We start from the raw sequence: 16,320 nt of genomic DNA, 5'->3' as shown, positions 1-16,320 counted from the left end.
TCGAGGGAAGCATGCCATGTCTAGGACACACAATCCAATCCTTGCGGCCATCCATCTTTCAAACCAGCCAATGCCGCGCTCGGGCACGTCTAAGCAAATATCAAGTCTCGCTATCCACACACACTCTTTATATCTAGAGACATCCGCTCGAAATCCTTAGCCGTACTCCAAGCCCATAGTAAAACAATGTCGGACTCTCGACAGGGACGAGTAGTCGTAAATCGGTTGAGCATGATGTCCTCTCTTAAATCAAATCATGCATTGGCCTGGCCGGCAATCGTGATGCCATCAGTGCCAGTCTCGATGACCTTGTAGCCATCGGCGTTGCCGGAGCCCTCGGCGGCTCGGTCATATGCTGCGTCGCTCCTGTCCAGATGTTAGCACGATCTTTATTACCAAAGACCGGGGATTATCTTACCTATCGCAAAGAACATCAAGATCTTTGTCGCTCAGAATCTCGTGAGAGCCTGAGTACTTGAAAACTTGGCCATCCTTGAGCAGCAATGTCTTGAGAGTCTTCTCGTCAAGATCTTCCTTCAGGTCCATCTTTTGGCCCATGGACTTGAAGTTCCCCTTCTTGATGACCAGCTTCTCAAGACGACGCTTGGCGTCTGCACTCAGCAACAGCTCCTCCTCCACGGTTCCCTTGGTCGCAAGGCGGTAGACAATGACAGGGCGGGTCTGGCCAATGCGATGGCATCGGTCCTGGGCTTGGAGATCCTGCTGAGGGTTCCAATCGGAGTCAAAGAGGATGACAGTGTCGGCACTGGCAAGGTTGATGCCCTGGCCACCTGCGCGAGTCGAAAGCAGGAAGATTCTGAACTCGGGGTTCTCGTTGAATTCTTTGATCTGGTCGCGACGGCTTTCCTGGCTGACTGAACCATCAAGGCGGCAGACGTTCCACTTGCGCAACTCGCAGTAGTCTTGGAGAATGTCCAGTTGCGTCTTGAACTGGGAGAAAATCAAGACCTTGTGGTCTTTCTCAAACAGCGTAGGGAGAAGTCTGTCAAGAAGCAACATCTTTCCAGAAGCCGTGACGATGCTCTCGTCGACAGGAGGTGCGCCTTCATAGCTCCAGGGGTCGAAGAAGTTGTGCGGGCTGTTGCAGACCAGACGCAGCTGCATGATTGGGTTGCCCAACTTCTTGGTCGCCAGTTCTTTCTTCGCGTGCTCGGTGATGCTCTTCTTGTACTGGTCTTCCACAGACAAGACGACATCATCTACATCCTTCTCGTCTTCTTCGGCCTCTTTGACCAATCGAGCCTCGAACTCGTCGTCGGAGAGCTTATCCTCATCGTCGGCGTCAGTTTCGGCGTAACGGCGGCGACCTCTGGTGACGCGGCCTCGACTGGTGACAGAGGGGGTCGATTGACGCGATGACTTTGCGCTTTTTGGCTCTGGGGTTTCGGCGGTTGGCGGATTCTTGCGCTTGGAACTTGAACGAGACGCGGTCTTAACGGGCGTCTCCTTAGCGACATCCTTTGGCTTGGTTGAAGAGCTTCTAGCCCTGTTCATCATCGCCGAAAACGCGTTCGTCTTCTTGGGTTCAGAAGCAGCCTCCGACTTGGCCTTCCTAGGGCTGTTGCGGATGGGGATCTCGAGCTTCTTTGCCGGCGTTTCCTCCTCTGTCTTGACGTTCGGACGGGCGCTTCCTTCGCGGGAGCTTGGCGTAGACTTGTTCACTGCGGTGAGACGCTCGACGACCTTGTTCTCGAGGAAAGTGCGGGTGTCGACCTTCTTATCCTGAATCGCGTTGTACATGTCCGTTTGCTCCTTTGTCATGGGAGCAAACAGGATGTATTCCCGCTTCTTGGGCAAGTAGGCGGCGACATCTGCCTTTACTCGACGAAGGAGAAGTGGTTGCAGGATGACGTGGATCTTCTTGATGATCTCCTGGTTTTTGCGGTCCGCGATGAATTCTTCCGTGCCTTCTTCGTCCCGTAGATCGTCGAAGTCAAACCAACTCTCAAAAACCTCCCATTCCTTGAAGATGCCCGGGAGCAAGAAGTGAAGCAGCGCCCACAGCTCTTTGAGATTGTTCTGCAGAGGCGTGCCAGTGATAAGCAATCTTGTGGCCGAGCGAAAGTTCTCGAGCTCCTGGAACAACTTCGACTCGAAGTTTTTCATGCGATGTCCTTCATCCTAGACAAGAGTTAGGAACTCAGACCTATCAGACCTGGTGAGCGCCAAGACGTACAATGATGATAAAGGCCCAGTTGAACTTGGAGAGGGCAGCCTTTTCTCGCAGTACCATCTCGTAGGAAGTGCAGACGACAGGAAATCGCTTCGTTGGCTGGTTCTTAACGTAGTGCTTGGCGATCTGGTCCTTCATCACACGTTCTCGATTCTTAGGGTCGCCGTGATACAGAACGACCGGGATCTCAGGGCACCATTTCTCAAACTCATCCATCCAATTGGACAGTGTGCTCAGAGGGGCAACGATGAGATGAGGGCCGAGGTAGTCTTCCTCTCGGAGCTTGGCGATGAGTGAGATGGTTTGTACCGTCTTGCCTGTGAGATGTTAGCGTCTGGTCATATTCGCAGAAGCTGGATGTTGTCATATGTCAAAAGTGGAATGAGGCGACTTACCAAGGCCCATCTCATCGGCAAGAATTCCAGACATGCCTTGAAGGCACACCTCGTACATCCATGTCAAACCCTCGAGCTGGTAGTCTCTCATGGTTCCTCCCTTCATGATCTTCGGTTGCGCAGCCATGGTCAAATCGTGGGCTCCTAGAGTCTCTCCCTCCAAGCTAGAGCCAACTCGTCCCAGAACCTCGGTCTTCTTTGTCAAGATGTCCGAGAAGGCCGCCGACTTGGCGAGGAGGTCATCCAACTCTTTGGCCTTCTTTTCTCTCTCCTCCTTGGTGAATTCGACCTTCTTCTTCTTGCGGCGCTTGGCAAGAAGCGCGGCCTTGCGTTTCTTCTCGGCGGCATCGTTGGTCGCTCTGACTTTCTCTTCCTCATCGATCATGCGTTGAAAATCGCTGTCAATGGCTTCCACAGAGCCCTCTCTCGGGGGTGAGGACGGGGCGCTGGTGTATGGTCTCGAGGTTTTCGAGAGTACAGACTCAACGTCTGAACCGGGTGAAGAGCTCATGATCACCGAATTGCAGAAGCCTTTGCTGGCCGATTTGCAGGTGGTTGTTGCTCAAGAAAGAGGGAAAGGCAGGAAGTGCCAATCAAATCGATGACGAAGCTGCAGGTGCGACGCTAAATTGAGGTGGTTCGTGCGCTGCAGCGGCCGCGAATTCTGGCTCAAAACGCGGCAATTGAGGATACAATGAGCCAAAATTGAGGGAAATGAGGGTTGAAATGCAAGGATAAGAGGCTGGAGAGTGATCTCAGGTTGTGAGAGGTCAAATGGAAAGAAAGGGGGGCGAGGAAGAAAGATGAATGTCAGGAAGGTCCAGGGTCCTGTCAATGGGAAGGCGCGATCCCGGGGGCAAAATTCAGGACGCGCGCCGACGCGAGACAAAGGCGGAGTCATGTGACTCCGTGTCACTGAACTAATTAAGAACCCGGCCGCTTTGTCCAGGCACCATCGTCATTCATCGGGCCATCGGTGTCCGGGAAGATCGGGACAGAGATCGGGGTCTTGTTTACTGCATCGATTCAAAATGCAAAGCATCCCGGTGCCAATTGACCTCTACAAGATGTTGTTACTGGGCATTGAGACAAGACGACGAGCTTGAAAGCAGAAGCTCTTCCCATCAACAATACATCATCTCAATAGGCAACTGACAAAGAAGCAAGCTCAGCGCCTTCGCCATGATCCTTGTCCAGCCGAACTTGACTATCAGCAGGGGAGGGTGGTATTGAGAAATTTCTGCCGAAAAAGAAACGACTCTGGGGAGCGTACACCGAGGCTCACCGAGGAAGAGCGAGGTGAGTCGGACTTGCCTAACCAATCAGGCACGTCAGATGAATTTGGAGGGGCAGTCGCAGCGCCTGTCCGTGCTACCCCGCCAAAACCACACTAAAATTCTGTGATTCCTGACGGTACCCCTCCTCGCCCTTCGACTCATGAACTCCCTCCGCGTACTACGACCCATCACTCGCAGCGCATACCCCTTCCGCTTCGCAAGAATGGCTTCCAACACCTCCTTCACTCCTAACGAGGAGACCGAGATCCAGCAGTGGCTCACCACCGCCACCCGCCTGCAGCAGGCCACCGGTGACGATGCGTCCCCGATCCTCGACACCGTCAACTCCCACCTGAGCACCCGCACCACCCTCCTCGGTACCAAGCCCAGCAAGGCCGACACTGCTCTCTACTCCGCTGTCCGTCCTCTTGTCGCCAAGTGGTCTCCCGAGCAGCGCACCGGCGAAAAGGGCTACCCCAACATCGTCCGTCACCTCGACTTCGTCCAGAACTACCCCGCCTTCGCCGCCGATGTCAAGTCCGAGGAGAAGGTCTCCGTCAACCTCGATGAGGTTCTCTACGTGAAGCCTCCCGTCGACGCCAAGGCCGAGAAGGAGCGCCTCAAGAAGGAGAAGGCTGCTGCGGCCGCTGCTGCTGGTGGAAAGGAGACCGCTCTCCCCGACCGCACCAAGGAGCCCAAGGACAAGAGCGCTGGCGAGAAGGTCAAAGAGGCCGTCACCGAGGCCAAGGACAAGGTCAAGGCTGCTGTCGGCGCCGGCGAGGGCAAGCCTAAGAAGGAGAAGAAGGCCAAGGAGCCCAAGCCCCAGAAGGCCCCTGCTCCCGCTGCCCCTCTGTCTCCCGCTCTCATCGACCTCCGTGTCGGTCATATTCTCAAGGCTATCAAGCACCCCGAGGCCGACTCCCTCTACGTTTCCACCATCGCCATGGGCGACAAGCCCAACGACGACACCTCCGAGTACGAGGGTCAGGTCTGCCGTACTGTCTGCTCTGGTCTGAACGGTCTCGTTCCTCTCGAGGAGATGCAGGGTCGCAAGGTTATCGTCGTTGCCAACCTCAAGCCCGTCAAGATGCGCGGCATCAAGTCCTGCGCCATGGTTCTCGCCGCCTCCCCCAAGCTCAAGGAGGGTGAGGTCGATGACCACAAGGGCCCCGTCGAGCTTGCTGCTCCCCCTGCTGACGCCAAGGCTGGCGAGCGCGTCTTCTTCGAGGGCTGGAAGGGCGAGCCTGAGGGTGTTCTGAACCCCAAGAAGAAGATTTGGGAGATGTTCCAGCCTGGCTTCACCACCACCGACAACCTCGAGGTCGCCTTTGACGCCGCTGTTGTCAAGGAGCTTGGCAAGGAGGGTGTTGGCAGACTGGTCACCGAGTCTGGTGGTGTCTGCACTGTTCCCAGCTTGAAGGGTGCTACTGTCCGATAAGGGATGGGCTATTAATGTATTTGAAGATTCATGATAAACAAAAGTTATGGCAGCTGCGTCTGCTCTCTAAGAATTAGAGAAACCTGTTCCTTATACGCAGTCCGTGTCTACTTCCTTGTGTGTTTTTGGTGAACTGACTTGGCAAGCAGGAATGGGCAGTTGTTGCCTCTGTATGCTAATGACACCGACTATCCCCCATCGTGACTACCCAACATCATATGGCAACCCATGTAGAAAGTCCAGCCAGGCTCTTCCTTTGATACCAACCCCTTTCCCATGCTTTTCATCTTTGTCAACAACGTCAAACTTCCACCTCGCTCAACTCGACATCATCATCCGAACAGCAACATCCATCCATCATACACTCATTCATAACACATACATCTCTCAGCATCGCCATGGCTCCCTCATCAGCCCTAGAAAGATATATATGGCCAGCTTTCTATTGTAGTTGCGCTGGAGCTGGTTTCGTCATAATCCCACTTCTTTGTTGGCACATGAATGCTCAGTACGGGAGAAACGAGCGGAACAACAATTGGGACCCAGATACCGGCGAGCCCAGAGACGGACCACGCGTGGATCCTCAACGTCAAAGCCCCGATACTTGGATGGAATACTTTTTTGGCAACCTTTTTGGCAAGAAGGAGAACCCCTCTCCTCTTCCGCCTCGCCGACCTCAACCTGGACCACCTCCCGAATGCCCTCCTCGCCCGGATCCCGCGGATGTTCCAACTCCCGAGCAGCGTCAGTCTCAGCCTTCAGGCGTTCCCCCTGATTCTTCTACTCGTTCTCATCAACCTCCTCCTCTGCCTCCTTCTCCGACACTTCCACTTCACATTCCTCGAAATCTGTCTACTTACCCATGCCTCGATGTTGCTCGTCAAACACCGCTCCCTCCGTCTCGAAATCTGTCTCCGATCTCAGAGCGCTCATCCGCCCCTTCTACTCCGTCTCCGACTTTGTCCCCGAAACAGCCATCTACTCCTCCTCCTCCCTCGGCCTCGACTTTGTACCCAGAGCCTCCATGGGCTCTTCGGCAACAAGAACGGATTGGATTAACTCGCATTCCTCCCCAGTCACCAACTCCTGAACGCCCTCCTCGCCCGGATCCAGCGAACAATCCAAGTCCCGGGCAGCTTCAGTCTGGGCTTACCTCTGGCTCTTTTACTTGTCTTCGTCAAGAGGCTCCTAAGTCTTCTTCTCCGAAACTTCCACCCCATATTCCTGGAGATTGGGTTCGTGACCAAGTTCGTGACACACTAGATCGTCACCAACCTATATCTCGTCCTCCGTCTCGGGCTCTGTCTACTATCCCGGAACACCCATCCACTCCCACTTCTCCGTACCATTCTCCGTCTCGTTCCCCGGAGCTTCCACCTCTTCCTCAGCATCAGCAACAGGATCCTCCGACTCACATTCCTCCACGGACTCCGAACGTTGCTGGAGAAAACTCTGATTCGCCTAACCGCCCTGGGACCCCGCCACCCTCGAATACATCCTGGCAGCAAAACTCATCCTCGCCGGGGTCACCCACTCCCGGTGCTAGAAGAGCAAATCAGCAACGGAGTCGAGAGCGTCGCAGGCGGGTTGGAGGGCAAAGTCGGCGATGGAACGTGAGTTTGTGGTACTCTCACGTCTATATTCCAAGACTAACGACCGCATGAACTCTTCTAGCCCTATCCCCATCGCATCAATTCAATCGATCCCAATGATACGAATGCTGCATATTGGAGCGAAGAAGACTACTCAGAAGATGAGCCCGAGGAAGGTGACGACGAGGATATCAGGGATGAACCCAAGACGGATGATGACGGCGATGAGCCCACGACCGATGCGCCGGAAGATGAGCCTGGAACGGACGGTCCAGAAGAGGAGCCCAGAGAGGCTCAGGCCGGCCAAGATGTAGCATTCCAGCGCCGGCCCTCTGATGCTCGAAACGACCCACCCGAGATGCAACGAACTCGTTTCAGGTGAGGTTCAAAGACTTTCCCAGGAACAGTCTTGATATTCGACCCAGAATTACAGAGTTGGTCGAAAGGGCTAGACACCAGGTCTTGCCTAGGGACCGCATTCTGTATGCTTGGGTCGGGTACTGAAGGCCTGGATTGGCTTTTATGTGGGAGAGCGGATACTAAGTTTCGGACGTACAGTGTTGAATCATGTCACCTTTCTGGCGGCTCAGCGACATGCTTTGATAGTTAGAGGTGCAAGTAAGCGTTTGTTAGTATTGGATACCCATTATCAGCATAACGTTGGAACCAACGCAGAATCAATTACACCTTGAACAGCTGTGCATTATGACCATGTACTTTTATACATTCCAGTAACTTTTAGGATCCATCTAGGGTATGACCACACGCCTCAAATAAGCACGAAACAAGAGCCCTCCAACATCATCCTCTACTTCTTACCAGTCTTGGCCTTCCTCTTAACACTTGCAACAAGTCCGCTCAGCTCCGCGTCACCACCCTTGCTCTCCTTCTTCGCTTTCTTCCCGCTCCTCTCCGCAGGCACCTCGTCATCGCCGACCTTCCTCTTCTTCCTGCCCTCCTCAAGCAGCGTCTGCATCGCCTCGGTCTTCTTGAACTTGGGGTTGCTCGGGTCGATGGCGTACTCGTGGCTCTCGAAGACAGCCTTGAAGCGGTCGTCGTCCACGTTGATCTTGAAGCCCTCCTGCAGACCGACCTTGTCGTCGTCGTCGTCGCCGCCGGCCTTCTTGCCCTTCTTGTTCTTGCCCTTGCCCTTCTTCTTCTTCGCCTTCTCCGCCTTGAGGATCTCGTTCATGTCGAAGTGGTCCAGGTGCTCGCCCGCCTCGTCGCCGTCGTCGGCCATGAGCAGCTTCAGCTGCGCCTTCTGCGCGGCGGACGCCTTCTCCTCGGCCTCACGCGCCGCGCGCTTCGCGAGGCGCTCCTCCTTGCGGATCGACGTCTTGGTCTTCTTGGGCGGCTCCTCGGTCGTGAAGAAGGGGTCGTCGAAGCCGAGGTCCTCCTCGCCGGCGGCGGGTGCGGCCTCTTCGACCTCGACGTCTGACTCGGCGTCGACGGCCCCGCGCTTGGCCTTGGCGATCTCGCGCTTCTTCTCCTTGCGTTCGCGCTCCTTGCGCTTATACTTCTCGATCGTGGTCTCCTCCTCGCCCTCCTTCTTGTCCTTTTTGGTGTCTGTGAGCGCGGGCGTGAAGGTGATCTCCATGTCGCCTACGGGGGCGTCCTTGGACTTCTTCTCCTCCTCTGCACCGAGGCCGAGCATCGCTCGCATCTTGCGGCGCTGGAGCTCCTTCTTGGAAAGCTTGGGCTCCTCCTCCTTCTCTTCGGCCTTCTCTTCGGCCTCCTCTTCGCCCTCCTCCTCAAAGCCGGCAAGAGACTCTCCGTCATCTTCGCTGTCGCTGGCGAGGTACGCCTTAAGGTCGTTCTCCTCGAGCTGGGCGCGGCTGCCGGTGAAGGCGCGGTTGATGGACGCCTTGCGCGCCGCGTCGTCGGGGTTGACGTCCCATGTAAGCTTGACCTTGGAGTGCTGCAGCGCGTCGGTGGTGAACTCGACGGGCTTGTATCCCTCCGGCATCTTGTCGCACTCGTCCCGCGGCTCGTCGTCAAAGGTAACATCGTCGGGCACGAAGCGCAGGTCGAGGAAGTTGGATGAGGACTGGTACTCCGTGCCGTCGGTCGCCTCGTACACCTTCTGCGCGGTCGCCTTGTCGGAGCACGTCATGACGGCGTAGTAATACCTCAGCCGGTCGAGCTGGTACTTGCGCAGCGCGTCGCTGTCAAAGTCCTCGGCGTCGCCCTCCTCCAGCAGCTCCTTCTTGATCGCCTCGTCCTCCTCTTCCTCCTCGCTCTCCTCATCGCTGTCGCTCTTGAAAATCTCCTTCGGCGGGCCCTCGAGCTCTTCCCTCTGCATGCGCTCCTTGCCGAACTCGCTCGGGTAAATGGCCACCTTCTCGATCCGCCCGCCGGTCGATGGCAGGAAACTCGTAAACAGCGCAAAAAGATCCGCCGACTTGATGTTGTCCCAGTCGAGGTTGACAATCGCTATCCGCGTCGTGACCTCGCCGTCCTCGACCTCGGCCTGCTCGTCGCGCAGCCGCGACATGGACGCCTTCGGGTCCGCGACGACCTCCGCCTCCTCCTCGTCATCGTCGTCCGACGACTCCGATTCCGACTCGGATTCGCTGAAGCCGCCGCCACGCGCAGGGTCGTATTTGGCATCCGCCTTAGCCAGCTCGCGCTGCACCACGTCGTCGGCGTCGACCTCCATATCACCACCGTCCTCCTCTTCCTCATCCTCCTCCTCGTCGTCATCTTCCGCCTCGTAGAGCCGTTGCAGCGCCTTCTTCTTCGAGTCGGACTTGATCTTGCGGCCGTAGCGGTCGACCTTTGCGGTGGCCGTGAAGGCGTCGTCCTTCAGCACGCCGGCGAAGCGCTTGTCGATCTTGGTCTTTGTCTGCTTCTTCGAGGGCAGGCGGAAGCGCGGGTCGGTCTCGAAGCTGGAGAACCGCGAGTCGGTGATCTTGCCATTCTTACTTGATTTTGACATGGTGGCGGTGTTTGGGGGTGTGTGGTCGTGTGGTCGTCAATTGACGGTGGCTGTTGGGAGAAGAGGACCGGGTTTTGGTCGCGGGCGCATGGGAAAAATCCATGTGGGGTGCGAGCGACGGTCAATTTTTTAGTGGAGATTCTGCGTTCTGCCGAAGGCGGTGTAGGCTGACCGTGCTCACCGAAGGATACACCGAAACATCACCAGCTTCGAGTCACTAGCCGCCTCATCTGAGAACTAAGGACTGAGCAAGATAAAGTCAAAAGTCATTTTCCCATGTTGAAAATTTACATCAGGTCATTGCACGAAGATATCAATGCAATTGCCTCGACCAGCCAGGAAGGCACAGCTCATTCGTCTTTGATGCCTTCCTTGTGATTATCATACTTAATACCTAGGTCTCTCCCACTTTAAAAGTCTGGAGATAAGGAAGGATTGAGAAGCATCCGGCTCCCTGTTTCTTTCCCATCTTGGGCAATAATACCTCAGCCCCACTCTTCAACTACAGAGCCCTTATTTAAGCGATGGTCCTGCTTGTCCATCCGTCCCTGCTTCTTCCCCCAAGACATCGCAAACTTGTTGGCCTTCAACCTATCTACACACTACTTACATTTGAATTCTATCTGCTCTCTGGTTGTGGTTATCTGGAAGGACCAGACTTGCTCCGCTGACCATTCAAGCGTGGCCGCCTTAGAGACATCAAGCTGGCTTTGCCCCTTCCCAAACTCCCAGAGGCTCGCGACTTCTCCAACACACATCAGCTCCTTCCAATTACCACATTCTACGGACTATTTAGTCTCCATCTCAGATCCTTCTGTTTCCAACTCAACTCAGACCTCCACAACCTCAACAACTCACCATCTTCCGACCACTTTCTCACCCTCGCCTTTCACAAACCATCGCAAATTAGCCTGGTGTCAACAGACGCCTCCATCACACTACCTCCGTCTCATCTATGACTCGCCTTGCCCTTTCAATCTTTTCTATGTTGGCTAACAACTTCATCCACTAAGCATCGGGCAAGCCTTCCTCCCCAATCTCTTCACATTCCACCCTACTTCTTGCCATCTTTAGAGGCGAAACACTTCACCTTCACAGATTTTATCTCGTCAACCAGATCAATTTTGCGTCCGAGTTGACTTTCCTCACGCGTTTTCAAATCATCCAGTTGCTGCAACACACAACTGACATTCAATTCCACCACAAACACATCTTCATTCTCCCTTCATAAATCCCTCACTCATCCTCCTATACTCCGTCTTCATTATGAACAGCCTCAGCTCAGATGCAATTTCATCTGCTCTTGAAGGTCGTGTGGATCAACTCCCCAACTCAAGTCCGGAGTCAGACAACTCATTCAACGATGATTTCCACCTCCTTCAGCAGTTACAGGATTTTGACCCCACTCAAGAAACGATTCTTGGCGCTGAGACATCTCACAATCTTCACATAGCACCTTCAGACACAGCTCAATGTGAAGTTACGAACGAAACTCACAGTGACAGCCCAGAGCACGAGACTTCCAGCACCGAGGATGAAGATTCATCAGACTCGGAGCCAGAACTAGATGCGCCATCAGACTCAGAGCCGGAACCGAGTGCGGACCCGATGGACGTAGACTTTGAGCCCGCCAAGGACGTGAAAGATGAATCGCCGAAGCCTCGCAACAAGCCCACAAGAAAGAGAGCAACAAGCGCTGGGGTCGCAAAGACTGCCCAACAGAAAGTTAGGAAGAACCAGAGAAAGCTCGACGAAGAATTCAAGATTTACATCAAAAACGACCGGAAGAGGAAACAGGGCGCTGGAAATGGCAATGTGCACATCGAGCCGCCTAAGGCAAAGAAGATGAGGACATCATCTGCAAAGTCAGACAAGAAAGATCAGCGAAGCATCGAAGAGAACTTTCATGACACCGGCAAAACAACTGCTCGCGCCACAGCCAACCGATCAATCACTCAAAAAGAAAGAAATGAGGAACTGAAGGACAGAATCAGTCACGGCACGAACAACCGCCGAAGTGGAACTCAAAAGCGAGATCTCAAAGAGGCCACTAGTATCTTCGGATACAGCAAAGTTGTTTGCTTCCTCAACGGAGAGTACTACCTCAAGGGAATGAGGGAGACCACCAAGCTCAGAGAGGAGCAACTTCCCGCCGTCTCATGGATGGTCCAGCGGGAGCACGGTATATCGCCTCCTTTTGGAGGAGTTCTCGGGGACGATGTTGGTCTCGGAAAGACAATGGTGTCCATGGCTTGCACCGTGGGGAATCCTGCGTCGGCTGAAGACCTTCAAACCTACTTCGGTGCCACTTTGATCATTGTGCCGTCAACTGACATGGCTAAGCAATGGCGAGCAGAGTATCTCAAGCATGTTGAAGCCATCAGAGACAATGAGATTCTCATCTGGTCCAACGCTCAATGGAAGGAGTCAAGCGTGAACTTTCACAACTACAAGATTGTGTAAGTGACCTCGGCAGAACGAATTGAAAGCCCGGCTTGCTAACATTCATGTCAGGATCGCCACGATTACTGAGATTCGTGGAAACCTCACAGACGAAGAGCTGAAGAAGATTGAAGCGGAACACGGCATGGAAAGTGATGAGTATCGAGCTGCGCTAGTCAAGTTTGCCGGCCCAGTTTACGGCATCAAGTGGTACAGGATCATTCTTGATGAGGGGCACGCTGTCAAGAACATGAATACCCTATGTGAGTTGCCACATGAGGAGAGGTGATAAACTCTCGCTGACATATTGGCAGCTTTCAAAGCATGTTACGGCCTCCAACGCAAAAGCTTTTGGGTTCTCACCGCAACTCCCCTGGTAGACAGAGAGACAGGTTTGTACCAGCTCACCAGTTTTATGGGCATTATTCATGCTAATTGGGTGTTCAGAAATCTTTCCGTACCTCAGGCTCGTGGGAGTCGAGGGCATCAACACCTACCAAGACTTCAAGGACAGATACCTTGAATCTGTAAGTAGCATTCAATCCTCACCAATCATTTAGTAGATTAATTTTTGACTCTTTTCAAGTATGACTGCGATACCAAAATGGACGCCTTGATCCATTTGGTGACATACCGGAGGTGAGACACACATTTTTTCACTCATTTGGTGTCTGTGGGTGCTGACTTACAATTTTCAGAACGAAGAAGGATAAGTTCCTTGGCCGGTTAATCACGGGAGATCTGCCTGAGTTCAAATCCAAAGAGGTGTGGGTCAATCTCAGCAGACATGAGCGTATGATCTACGAGTAAGTTTGGAACCTGCGCTTATCATTACTGGGGCTCATATGTGACATGTCTTAAGCCTCATCACAGAACACTACGATGCTCTCGAAAAGCGGGAAGGACTCAGCCGGATAAACTGTCATCGCATGATGATTTCTCATGCTTGGAATATCGAGGGTGTCTTCAGAGATGATCTCAACCCTGCATTCTTGACGAATCTGAGAGACGGGCTCGAGGAATTGGCGGCCGACCCCTCCGCCATCCCCCAAACCAGGAAGCTCCTTCACGCAGCTCCACCCAATGACCAAGACTCGGAACTCTTCGTCACTCAAGAGCCAACGGTGGGAAATAGCTCTGCCAAGTCGCAGGATACCAAGACAAAGAGAAAGAAGAAGAGATCGAAGAAGACAGAGGAGAAGAAGTCGACCAAACCAAAGGAAGACAGGATTTTTCATACCGATTCGACAGACAAGACACTCGGCATGGAAAATCTCCTGAAATATACCATCAACGAGCAGATGGTGGACGAAGGTTGCACGAAGTGCGAGAAGACGTCAATCGACAAGCCCTGGATCATTTCCCAGGTAAGTTCATGATCATCCGTCCTGCATCATCTTTACAATCCAGAACCTCACTGATCAATCTTTCCAGTGTCAGCACTTATTTTGTCATGAATGTCTTTCCGAGGACTGGAGAGAGGCAGGCGAAACAAAATGCACAACGTGTGACCAGCCATACGACCGAAAAACAGATGCAAGGCTGGTTGAGAATCTGTCTACCAAGGAGACAGAGTACGCTGAGGATGACAGGGTGAGAGCACTTAAGGAAGCAGAATCCGCACCTCCCACCGTGACTCCCACAAAGAGAACACCGAAGAAATCGAAGAGGCAGAAGCAGCTCAGTGCCAGAGAGGAGAAGAAGATCGTCGCGGACTTCACCAAGAAGAAGTACGGCGGCGATTATCGCGGTGTCTTCTTGGATCTGAAGGGCAAGGATAACGCATTCATCAACATTGGAGTTCACGAGGCAGACGGTATGATTCCGCTCAGCTCCAAGACTGCGTGTGCCATGGACTACGTCCTCCAATTTCAGAGCGAAGCGCCCAAAGACAAGATAATAGGTACAGTAACGGTCTTCATTTGTCTCAGAACCTGGGACATTAAATGCTAATGAAGCTACTTACGGCAGTTTTCCACGAGTTCCTGAAGACCGCGAAGATCCTTGGCATCGCTTTGCGTCAGTATGACATCCCCTTCTACTACTTCAATGGCGAAATGTCCGCCAAGAGTAGAGAAGATGCCATTACCTCTTTCAAAAACAACCCAAGCATCAAAGTCCTGGTAAGTTCCCCATTGCACGTTCTTCAGTCTCCCTCCACCCGTGTGAAAAGAACCTGAGCTAACTCTCCACCACCAACAGCTCGCGTCCAAGGTCGGCAAGGAAGGCCTGAACCTGACCTGCGCCAACCGCATCATCAACATCGATAACTGGTGGAACAAGGCTGCCCAGCAGCAGATCTTCGGCCGCATCGACCGCACGGGCCAGACCAAGAAGATGTACGCCGTCGTCATCAGAGCCGCCGACACCATCGACGAGCACATCGACGACTTGCAGGAGACCAAGGCCGAGAAGGTGGCGCACAGAATGCAGGATGACCGGCACGAGACGAAACTCATGTCGTACTGGGAGGTAATGATGCACACGGCGCCCATGGCGTACCAGGCCAAGTGCGCGCAGCTAATTAAGGAGATCGACGAGGAGGAGGCCAGCGAGGACGAGGAAGAGGATGCTGCGGAGGCTGCACCGGGGGCGAGGCTTTGGGTAAAGGTCTGATTTTCGCGCTGCATTTTTGGTTTGATTTGGCATTTCATCGCGGGACATGGAAGCATTCTCATAATTTGGTGGAGCAAGGTAGCTTCACCCGTCTGGGGGAACATTTCCAACAGGCCTTTATGCGGAGTTTTGGTCCGCAATCGCAGGAAGCAACCTTCATAAAACAACACAGCGAAACATTGATTTTTATATACATCTATTTCCCAATTCATCTGCAAGGGTTTTGACATCCAGGCGGGTACCTAGTGGAAGTAAATGAGAATGAGCCCAACCAGGATAATGACGGTAATAACAACAACGACGATCATGACGATAACGGTATGAACAACAAGAGTGAACGATAACAGCAACGAAAAGGACAGCAACGAAGAGGATAGCAACATCTCCAAAAGCAATCAACCGCGGCAAAGAGCAAGTGGCGGCGAGCAAAAGCGCCGTCGCGGCAGAGCCCCCGATGCAGCATCAAGATTCACGCGTCGGCGCAACCCTTTTCTCGGGCCGCGTTTCCGCCAAAAGTGTGAACGAGATCTAGATAAATCTCCGAGGTTGCCAATGTCTGCGACGGGAATGACATCAACGTACAGCAGGTCTGTGGAATATCGCAACACCTGGACGATTGAAAGGGAGAAATACTGCACGGTTCGGCATGTTGATGGTCCCGCTGGAACATGGGTAGATCACACATCAGTGGGGCGGCAGATCGTCGCTGTCTTTTTACCTTTTCTCTGGGTAAGGTCAGAAGGAAGAGGCCGAGGATGATGGACGTGTGGCGGGTTCCATATCTGCCGGAGTCGAGTCCGGGGAGCTTTGATTTGCTTCTAGACGTAGCGCATAAGAAGAGGAAAAAGGTGTTGAAAAGATCCGTGACAGATCATCTGATGTCGCTGTGTTCTTTGCGGGACCCCAGGCGTTTGCCGCGGCTCTCTTCCCTCAGAGGTGGACTGCTGGGTTAAATATGAAACTATTGACGTAGGAGTCTAGACTCGCTTTCGACTCGGAGTCAGCACCCACCGTGTTCATTGGTAGCCTTGGAGTTGTTCGTCTGAATATTCCGGGAGACGTGACTGCTCGGCGAGCGGCCCGAGCAGACCTACCATCATGCATTGTCACTTACCATTTTCATGGCATATGGCGAACGCGCTTTCGAGATGAGCAACCTCATCCAAGAGTATTGCCTCTGAGTCAGAGTATCGGAGAGGTGTCTGTCTTGTTGGGTTGGAGTGACACCGCCAGACATTTTCTCCTCAAATGACAATGGTTAGTTTCCGCTTTGTGCCATCCATGTCATAGCTCCAGAGTCATAAGACCCTCGGCTGAGTTCAGCCAAGGTGCGTAGGGTCCTGATCGAGTACTACTAGAAGCAAAGATATATCGGCTTCGCAAAAGGATGCGCGGGGTTTTCATTCCGTCCCATGCAGCTCAGCCCGT

At 53.5% G+C, this 16,320-nt stretch overlaps 5 protein-coding genes across 5 annotated transcripts; 3 read left to right on the top strand and 2 right to left on the bottom strand.

Moving 5' to 3' along the window:
* Positions 1–254: 254 nt before the first annotated feature.
* IRC5 (putative ATP-dependent helicase IRC5) lies at positions 255–3,100 on the bottom strand (the record flags this gene model as incomplete). The annotated part of the gene is made up of 4 exons (XM_037323272.1): positions 255–366; positions 419–2,142; positions 2,198–2,511; positions 2,590–3,100. The coding sequence occupies 4 exons, from the start codon at positions 3,098–3,100 to the stop codon at positions 255–257; spliced, it is 2,661 nt and encodes an 886-aa protein (XP_037178430.1).
* Positions 3,101–4,089: 989 nt separating this feature from the next.
* ARC1 (tRNA-aminoacylation cofactor ARC1) lies at positions 4,090–5,304 on the top strand (the record flags this gene model as incomplete). Its single annotated transcript, XM_037323271.1, has 1 exon — positions 4,090–5,304. The coding sequence occupies one exon, from the start codon at positions 4,090–4,092 to the stop codon at positions 5,302–5,304; it is 1,215 nt and encodes a 404-aa protein (XP_037178435.1).
* An 862-nt stretch (positions 5,305–6,166) lies between these two features.
* CGCA056_v008022 (uncharacterized protein) lies at positions 6,167–7,278 on the top strand (the record flags this gene model as incomplete). Its single annotated transcript, XM_037323270.1, has 2 exons — positions 6,167–6,313; positions 6,979–7,278. The coding sequence occupies 2 exons, from the start codon at positions 6,167–6,169 to the stop codon at positions 7,276–7,278; spliced, it is 447 nt and encodes a 148-aa protein (XP_037178635.1).
* Positions 7,279–7,704: 426 nt separating this feature from the next.
* Positions 7,705–9,834, bottom strand: esf1 (Pre-rRNA-processing protein esf1; the record flags this gene model as incomplete). The annotated part of the gene is made up of 1 exon (XM_037323269.1): positions 7,705–9,834. The coding sequence occupies one exon, from the start codon at positions 9,832–9,834 to the stop codon at positions 7,705–7,707; it is 2,130 nt and encodes a 709-aa protein (XP_037178433.1).
* Positions 9,835–11,100: 1,266 nt separating this feature from the next.
* Positions 11,101–14,892, top strand: RAD5-1 (DNA repair protein RAD5; the record flags this gene model as incomplete). Its single annotated transcript, XM_037323268.1, has 10 exons — positions 11,101–12,293; positions 12,349–12,539; positions 12,591–12,668; positions 12,724–12,803; positions 12,863–12,915; positions 12,975–13,082; positions 13,139–13,643; positions 13,711–14,179; positions 14,248–14,399; positions 14,479–14,892. 10 exons carry the CDS (start codon positions 11,101–11,103, stop codon positions 14,890–14,892), a joined length of 3,243 nt encoding a protein of 1,080 aa, XP_037178434.1.
* Positions 14,893–16,320: the final 1,428 nt, after the last annotated feature.

Source organism: Colletotrichum aenigma (genome assembly GCF_013390185.1).
Source record: "Colletotrichum aenigma strain Cg56 chromosome Unknown KSG_Cg56_contig05, whole genome shotgun sequence".
Taxonomy (NCBI): Eukaryota; Fungi; Ascomycota; class Sordariomycetes; order Glomerellales; family Glomerellaceae; genus Colletotrichum; species Colletotrichum aenigma.
The sequence above is the reverse complement of the archived record's forward strand: the minus strand, read 5'-3'. Positions and strand labels throughout refer to the sequence as shown.